Here is a 9,168-nt window from a genome sequence, read left to right as displayed (position 1 = left end):
CCGGATACAGCAGATGATTCTAACAGACTCGCAGGTGAAGTATCAGCTCACCTGGAAGGGCTGTTCGGGGTCCTGTACGTTAGTGAGGCAGGAGGTGTAGGGGCAGGTGTGGCACGTTCCGCTTGCAAGGATAAGTGTCGGAATGGAGATCAATGGGGAGGGACATGGACGAGGGAGTTGCCTCGGGAGCGAATCCTGTCTATGTCTAAGACAGGGATATGTAACACACAAGGTAGATAATCTCTCCCAAAGCCGCTGTTCAACCAGTTCCAGATCTGAGAGTCACGCCACTTAATCCAGCCTACTTCTGGTACGGACCACACCCCCTCGGGGGATCAGGGCCCCACCCACGTGGCCAGATCCCGCCCCCCTCCGTCCAGCTGCTTCGCTCGCTCGCTCGCTCGCTCGCTCCCGGAATGCTCGGCGCGCTGCAGTCGCCATCTTATGTGTTTCCTAGAGCCTGAGGCTGCGAGCTGGTGCGTGCGGCGGGGCGGGAGCTGCTGCAGCCGGCTGGAGGATGCCTGGCGGATAAATGTGGCCCAAACCCAGCATCGCTCTGCTGTTGTTGCTGATCGCGGTGGTGGCGAAGCCAGAGCGGCCAGGTAACGGGGGCGTGGGGGGGCAAGGCCAGGCTTGGCCTCCTACCTTATGGAGAGCGCTGAGGATTTATTCCCGGGCAGGAAGGCCGTTCCCAGCCTGTGGAAGTGTTGGTTACGTTGGGCGCCTGCAGGGGAGACGGATTATTTCACCACGGCAGCTCTGGTGGAATAATACTGAGTTATAGACACTCCGTCCAGTCCAGCAAACCTTGGGAACCGATCAGAGAACGGTAAACTACCAGCTCTTGCCGTTATGCTCTTCAGATAGGGGTAGATGTGGTGTTGCATATCACTAAGGGCTGTTCTCTCTCTCACCTCATTAGCTTAACAACACTGACCTCAGAAAATGAGCTTGCCGCTTGGATCCACACACGTTTCCAGATAAATAAGTCATATTCCTCTCGCCCCACCCTCAAATAAATCCCTGTCGATACAACAATCATCAGCAAAAACACAAATGTATGGGTGACATTAACTAGGTGGCAGCAAATGGATAAATGGAATGTTTCCTGATTGTCAGGACTTGACAAATGGTGTATGATTGGAATCTGGGTACCTCCCCTATGTGATTTGAATGAAGGAAAATAGAGTTGCGTATTCAGGTTTACAGATGATAATGAATAAAGAAGGGAAGGAGAATCAAAAAGTTATAAAGAATGCAGGCAATTTGAGTGGTATGGCAGATGTTTAATGAACAGTGTGCTGTTACTCATCACTTTAGATTCAAGAGCTGAAATCTTTAGTAAACAACCGGGAATTGTACAGCTGCAGGGAGATTTGGGGTTGTTAGTTCAAAGAAACGAATTTCAAAGGGTTATAGGAAGCATTTATCTCAAGCTGAAGTGGCAATTTGTGGAACACTGAAATCATTTAAATTTGTCTCCAAGTTATATTTGATAAAAATCTGCTCTAACCTCTGCATTTCTGTTTTATGACCTGATCATAACGTTGTTACAATGCTGAGAGTAGCCCATGTTCATTTTGCTTCTTTTAGTTAAAGAAAACAATCCCATTACTCTGCCCTGCAAATTATTTTCCTTTATGTTTATCTAATTCCTTCTTGAATTGCCTGATTGATGTTCCACAAGCACTACAAGAAGAATCTTCCAGGTTAAAACTATTCTGTCTAGAAAAAAAGTGTTTTTCACTTGTGTATTTTGTCCATTATTAATTCTGTCATCTAACAATCTGATAATGTAGTTTACTCTGCTCTGAACAAGTTGTGATCTTAATGTCTCAAGTCTTCCTTGTCCATTGTTGAGATCTTTGACTTTTTCTTCGTTAGAGGAAAATCTTTTTTTTCTGTGAAAGCATTCTAAACTTAGAATGCAACTGTTAAGTGCTCCTGAAGCAAATTCTGTCCTTTCTAGTCACTTTCTGAAACTCAGCTGTCAGTTGAGTAAAACAGTGATTCAACTGAAAGAGATAGTCTGAACTAACAAGGAGAGTTGGTTATATTTTGTGCTATTTTCATAATGACAATAGAGTTAAATGGCTCAAAGGTTGGTGCAAGAAACTGGATCAGTACCACCAGTACTGGGGAAAGAGGGAGCTGTTCCATTGGGATAAGTTTCATTTGAATTCTGCTAGGACCAAAGTACTGCGACATGATTCCTGGAGAGGGTTCTGAGAGACAAGATCTATCTGCATTTGGAAAGGCAAGGACTGATTGGTACCAATGGAAAATCATGTGTCATGAATTTTATTGCATTTTTTTCCCAAAGGGGTACCCATGAGAATTGACAGGCAGAGCAGCAGACACTATGAGGCTTTAGCAAGGCCTTTGACCAGGTCCCACAAGTAGGTTGGTCTGGAAACTGAGATGACGTGGTGTGCAGGATGAGGGAGCATGATAGTGAAAGTGATTTTTAGATTGGAGGCCAGTGACCACTGATGTGACACAGCTGGGTACCTTTTTGTCATGCATAATGATTTGGGTGAGATTGCAGGTTTGGTTCTCATCCAAATCATTAACATGGATATGACAAATAACATGATTAGTATGTTTGTGGTTGACTTCAAAATTGGTGGTGTGGTAGGACAATGAAGAAGGTTGTCAAAAGTTGCAACAGAACTTAGATGAGAAGACAGGCCAAGGATTGGCAGATGTGAAATGAAACATTTTGGGAAGTTTTGCACAATAAATGACAGAGCTCTGGAGCATTTTGTAAAACAGAGTACGTGCTGAGGAACACACTCAAACTTGGTGCAGCCACTGCAAGGGCCTGGTGGGGAAGGACCACAGTCTAGGGTCGTTCTCCCATGGGAGTTGAGGGGTAGGGGTGTGAGGTGTATACCCCTGAGCAAGTGTATGTAAATATGAAGTAACAGAGTGCCACGTGGGTGGCGAAAAGTGTGAAAATGTAAAGACTGTAATGGAAACGGTTATAAAGGATTGAGAGTCATTGAGTGGTTTATTGTATATAATTTTATTTTTGAATAAAGTATATTTTGTTAAAAATATCTTGTAAAATAGAGACTTCGAGGTACAAGTACGTATGTGATGAAGAAGACATATGGCATACTTGTCTTCCTTAGATGAGGCATTGAGTATCAGAGTTGGGAAGTCATGTTACTGTTGTATAGGACATTGGTGAGACTGCACCTAGAATACTGGTCCATACTAAAGGATGTGATTATGCTCAAGAGTATATGGAAACCATTTCACAAGGATGATCCTAGGGCTGGAAGGTACGCATTATAAAGAGAGACCAGATAGGCAAAGGCTGTTTTCCTTGGAGCAGAGGGGTATAATACAAGATATAGGAGCAGAATTAGGCCATTTGGACAATTGAATCTGCTCCCCCATTTTGTCATGGCTGATCCAATTTTCCCCTCAGCCCCAATCTCCTGTCATCTCCCTGTATCCCTTCTTGCCCAAGCGGTGACATTAAAGGTTTATAAAATCAAGAGCCATGGATAAGATACAGTCGTGATTTTTACCCACAGGGTAGGAGAAGAGGTTTAAGATAGGATGGGAAAAGTTTAAAGGGGACCTGAGGGGCAAATGTTTCACACAATGTAATTGATATATGGAACAATCTGCCAGAGGAAGTGTTAGAGGGAGTTTAGAAGAGATTGCATAGGTTAGTGGAAAGGAAAGGTTTAAAGGGCTATGGGCCAAATGTAGGCAAATGTAACTAGCTCAACTGGCAACTTGATTGACATGGACTAGTCTGCTCAAAGGGGCAGTTTCTGTGTGGTATAATTCTATGATTTATCTGCCACTGCAATTTTATTATGTCAAAGATTCCAAAAGGAAAGTTGATGTGATAATTAAAGGCTATTGATCTAAGTGCACAAAACATTCATACCAATTCATTCACAGAGAAAAATGGAAATGTTTTATTAACCATTAGGCAGATATGATTGCAAACTAGCCAAGGCTGGGAACTGTATTTCAGAGGTCTATTTGAAGGATAATCATAATTGAAAACAACTGGTGAGATTGCTCAGATAGTAACCTTAAGACAGTGTGAGAAATTATCTTGGCTCAAAACATGGAAGTAAAATCTGTTTGGATAGAGATCTGAAATAAAAGAGAAAAATGATATTTTGTTGTCTATTAATTCAACAGTACAAGACTAGAGTGTTGGTATTCAGGAAATCTGGGTGTTCTTGCATAAGAAACCATTGGTATGCAGTTTCAACAAGTTTATAAGATGACAAGTATATATTGGCTCCATTACAAAAAGGCTAAGTATAAAAGTGAAAAAATCTTTACTAGGTTCATTCAGTAATGCAAGTATTGACTGAGTAAATTATGTCTACTGTCCCAGGTGTAGAAGAATGAGAATGGTCTTATCAAAGCATGTAATTCTTAGTAGCTTGATATTTCCTATGGTAGAATCTTGAATGGGGGTCATTCTTCAGAGGAGATGCATGCTTGAGATGTGAGGAAAATTCCCTTGAGGTCTGTAAACTGATGGAATTCTGTACCTTGGAGCTGGGGATGCTGTTGAGTTATTGGGCTGCATCCTGTTCAGACTTGCTCGCTCTTGTCCCATCCCAAAGTCAATAATTCAGTGACCTGCAACGAGTACCTTGTTACTGGTTTTCTAGTAAGCTGTGATCAAAGGGAGAGCATGTTGCAGCCCATGCAGTATTTCAAAGCTGAGACAGCCCTTTGGACTACCTGAGTTCATGGATTTGAGGCCAATTCCCAGACCAGTTAATGTTTTATTGAATCTAGGTGGCTCTGCAAATGTCAAAAGTTAGGATTGCTAGCTCTGCTCCTTTACAGTGATACTGTGTATTCACTAGTCAAACTAATTATCATTTTAAAGTAGTAATGACCTCTAGTGTGTGGCAAGGTGTGGGAGTGAGTCTCAGCCAGCTGGTTAGGAACCCTGCTTGACATGGTAACTAGCGTTTTTGTATAATCCAAAATAATCTGGATATCAGCAAGTCGAAACTTGACTGACTGCTGGCTGTAAGATTTTAACTTCTCTAAGATCGCAGGTTACTCATAGAATCGAGGTATAGTGCTGTTTTATTGGTTTCCATTTGAAGAAAGCTCTTTAATTACTGTACTACAACATATGAAAAAGATGTCTGGTTACCTGGGTTTCAGCACCTAAGTTACAGGGAAAGGCAGAATAAGTTAGGTCTTTATTCTTTGGAGCATAGAAGGTTGAGGGGGGACTTGATAAGAGGTATTTAAAATAATGAGGGAGATAGATCGAGTTGACGTGGATAGGCTTTTTCCATTGAGAGTAGGGGAGATTCAAATAAGAGGACATGAGTTGGGTGTTAAGAGGCAAAACTTTAGGGGTAACACGAGGGGGAATTTCCTTAATCAGAGAGTGGTAGCTGTGTGGAATGAGCTTCCAGTAGAAGTGGTAGAGGCAGGTTTGGTATTGTCATTTAAAGCAAAATTGGATAGGTATATGGACAGGAAAGGAATGGAGGGTTATGGACTGAGTGCGGGCCATTGGGACTAGGTGAGTGAAAGCATCGGCATGGACTAGAAGAACTGAGATGGCCTGTTTCTGTGCTGTAATTGTTATATGGTTATATGGTTACCTAACAGATCTGTCAAGTGCTTCAGGATTGACTGAACAGTGAGGTCTCTCAGTAATTGTCTCTATGGTTGTTTTCTCTTCTTGTCTTCTCCATCTCTACTGATCGCAGTTCTAAGAGAAGACGCATAAAAGATTTATCTCTCTTCTCAGTTGATTGCTTTTTATCCTTTGGGCAGATGCTAGTGGTTTGGCCAATATTCCTTATCCAGAATTTTCCTAATTACCTTGCTTCAATCAGTTACACCAACCAGTTTCTCTTCCTATGAATGCGATCCTTGTCAATCTCTAGCTTTAGTTGGGTGATGTTTGGAGGTCAGGATGTTCAGGTAAGGGGTGTATGGCAGCATAGCAATTAGCATCAGACTGATACTGTGCCATTGACCCAGGTTTATTTCCTGCTGCTGTCTGTAAGGAGTTTGCATGTTCTTTGCATGGGTTTCCAACCTCATTTCAAAGACATTGATCACTTGGCTGTAATTGGGTGGTACAGGCTTGTGGGCTGGAAAGGTGCCATATCTCCAAATAAAATAATATTTTAGTACTGACCAAAATGATGCAAACTGTTCTACACAAACTCACTTGCCATAAAGCATCCTAGTTAATGTCATATTTATTTTTCCTCCTGAGATTATTAGTGGTACGTGCCTACTTTTAAAGCTCTCCTCAGACCTAACTGCTGAAGCTTGTATATTGAAGAATACTGTCTCAACATCCTTCTGTTATTCTTTTATCATCTTCCCAAACCCTACAATACCTTAACCATTAATATATGGATAATTTCAAGTAATAAACAACTTAATCTTCTAGCTATACTCCTGACAATTAATTCATGAGTTAACATACAACATATTGATCCTGTTGGGGCCAAAACTATACATGGCTTGTTTCTGTGTTCCCATGGTGATGACACGGTTCTCTGCATCTTGGAGCAATCTATGTAGATTGATCTTTTCTCCCTCATGATGGTGTTTCCTTTGTGCCCTGTCTTCATTTAAGGGACTCTTCTAATCTTGAGTCCCAATGTGAGATCTTTCTCAACTGAGCCTAGAATATTTAGGCTGTTGGTAAAGAAGCATTCAATGTAGAAAAAATCTGGCATTGTTTTAGGGATAGAGTCCAACATTAAACTCTGTGTCCTAATGTATAGGATTATCTATGGCTGTGGTAAACTATTCCTAAGCTGTTCATTCTGTTTTTACAGGTCCACGCCTTGCTCTGGCAAGACTTCTGTCAGGTAAGAGTTTTATGAAAATATGAAGTACAGTTGGCCCTCCATATCCGTAGGTTCCACATGCGTGGATTCAACCAACTGTGGATCAGGAAAACCCGGAAGTCCTCTCTCCAGCACTTGTTGTTTGAGCATGTACAGACTTTTTTTTCTTGTCATTATTCCCTAAACAAAACAGTATAACAACTATTTACATATTATTTACATTGTTTTAGGTACTATAAGTAATCTAGAGATGATTTAAAGTACTGACAGTCTTTAAGTCGGATTTGTACGTAAGTCGGAATAGGTATTATTTAGCGTCAGTTAGTCAAACATTTGTCTTAGTATATAGTAAACACGAGGAAATCTGCAGATACTGGAAATTCAAGCAACACACACAAAATGCTGGTGGAACACAGCAGGCCAGGCAGCATGTATAGGAAGAAATGCTGTTGACGTTTCAGGCCGAGACCCTTCGTCAGGACTAACTGAAAGGAAAGATAGTAAGAGATTTGAAAGTAGGAGGGGGAGGGGGAAATGCAAAATGATAGGAGAAGACTGGAGGGGGTGGGCTGAAGCTGAGAGCCAGACAAGTGATTGGCAAAAGGGATACAGAGCTAGAGAAGGGAAAGGATCATGGGACGGGAGGGCTAGGGAGAAAGAAAGGGGGAAGGGAGCACCAGAGGGAGGTGGAGAACAGGCAGAGAGAGGAAAAGAAAATATCAGGGATGGGTTAAGAAGGGGAGGGGCATTAACAGAAGTTAGAGAAGTCAATGTTCATGACATCAGGTTGGAGGCTATCTAGCTGGTATATAAGGTGTTGTTCCTCCAACCTGAGTGTGGCTTCATCTTGACAGTAGAGGAGGCCATGGATAGACATATCAGAATGGGAATGGGATGTGGAATTAAAATGTGTGGCCACTGGGAGATCCTGCTTTGTCTGGCAGACAGAGCGTAGGTGTTCAGTGAAATGGTCTCCCAGTCTGCGTCGGGTCTCACCAAAAGGCCACACCGGGAGCACCGGACACAGTATACCACACCAGCTGACTCACAGGTGAAGTGTTGCCTCACCTGGAGGGACTGTCTGGGGCCCTGAATGGTGGTGAGGGAGGAACTGTAAGGGCAGGTGTAGCACTTGTTCCGCTTGCAAGGGTAAGTGCCAGGAGGGAGATCGGTGGGAAGGGATGGGGGGGATGAATGGACAAGGGATCCCTGCGGAAAGCAGAAAGGGGGGGGGGGGAGGGAAAGATGTGCTTGGTAGTGGGATCCCGTTGGAGGTGGCGGAAATTATGGAGAATTATACGTTGGATCCGGAGGCTGGTGGGGTGGTAGGTGAGGACAAGGGGAACCCTATCCTGAGTGGGGTGGTGGGCAGATGGGGTGAGGGCAAATGTATGGGAAATGGGAGAGATGTGTTTGAGAGCAGAGTTGATGGTGGACGAAGGGAAGCCCCTTTGTTTAAAAAAGGAAGACATCTCCTTCGTCCTGGAATGAAAAGCCTCATCCTGAGAGCAGATGAGACAGAGGAATTGTGGGAAGAGGAATAGTCTGCAAGAGACAGGGTGGGAAGAGGAATAGTCTGCAAGAGACAGGGTGGGAAAAGGAATAGTCCAGGTAGCTGTGAGGGTCTGTAGGCTTATAGTAGATATCAGTAGATAGGCTGTCTCCAGAGATGGAGACAGAAAGATCAAGAAAGGGGTGGGAGGTGTCAGAAATAGACCAGGTAAATTTGAGGGCAGGGTGAAAGTTGGAGTTAAAGTTAATGAAGTCAGTGAGCTCAGCATTTGTGTAGGAGGCAGCGCCAATGCAGTTGTCGATGTAGCGAAGGAAAAGAGGGGGACGGATACCCGCATAGGCTTGGAACATGGACTCCTCCACAAAGCCAACAAAAAGGCATGCATAACTGGGACCCATGCGGATGCCCATGGCTACACCTTTGGTTTGGAGGAAGTGGGAGGAGCCAAAGGGGAAATTATTGAGAGTAAGAACTAATTCAGCTAGACGGAAGAGAGTGGTGGTAGAGGGGAATTGGTTAGGTCTGGAATCCAAAAAGAAGCTTTGAGATTGAGGTATATAGGGACTGGACGTCCATGGTGAAAATAAGGCGGTGGGGGCCAGGGAAAATCATTGAAAAATTTCAAAGCATGAGAAGTGTCATGAGCATAGGTGGGAAGGGATTGAACATGGGATAAAACAGTGTCGAGATCTGCAGAAATGAGTTTGGTGGGGCAGGAGCAAGCTGAGACAATGGGTCTACCTGGACAGGCAAGTTTGTGGATCTTGGGTAGGAGGTAGAAACGGGAAGTGCGGGGTGTGGGAACTATGAGGTTGGTGG

The 9,168-nt window shown here is 43.5% G+C and overlaps 1 protein-coding gene across 2 annotated transcripts in view; it reads left to right on the top strand.

Moving 5' to 3' along the window:
* The first annotated feature begins 408 nt into the window (after positions 1 to 408).
* dgcr2 (DiGeorge syndrome critical region gene 2) overlaps positions 409 to 9,168 on the top strand; it is a 99,047-nt gene continuing 90,287 nt past the window's right edge. Inside the window, exons 1-2 of one of the 2 annotated variants that reach the window (XM_059983235.1) lie at positions 409 to 602; positions 6,825 to 6,857. In XM_059983235.1, coding sequence (XP_059839218.1) covers positions 533 to 602; positions 6,825 to 6,857 — 103 coding nt within the window. In that variant the 5' untranslated portion in view covers positions 409 to 532. The remainder of the gene's footprint in view (positions 603 to 6,824; positions 6,858 to 9,168) is intronic. The other variant, XM_059983234.1, reaches the window with a different exon arrangement.

The sequence above is a fragment of the Hypanus sabinus genome, chromosome 10 (genome assembly GCF_030144855.1).
Source record: "Hypanus sabinus isolate sHypSab1 chromosome 10, sHypSab1.hap1, whole genome shotgun sequence".
Lineage (NCBI taxonomy): Eukaryota > Metazoa > Chordata > Chondrichthyes > Myliobatiformes > Dasyatidae > Hypanus > Hypanus sabinus.
The sequence above is the reverse complement of the archived record's forward strand: the minus strand, read 5'-3'. Positions and strand labels throughout refer to the sequence as shown.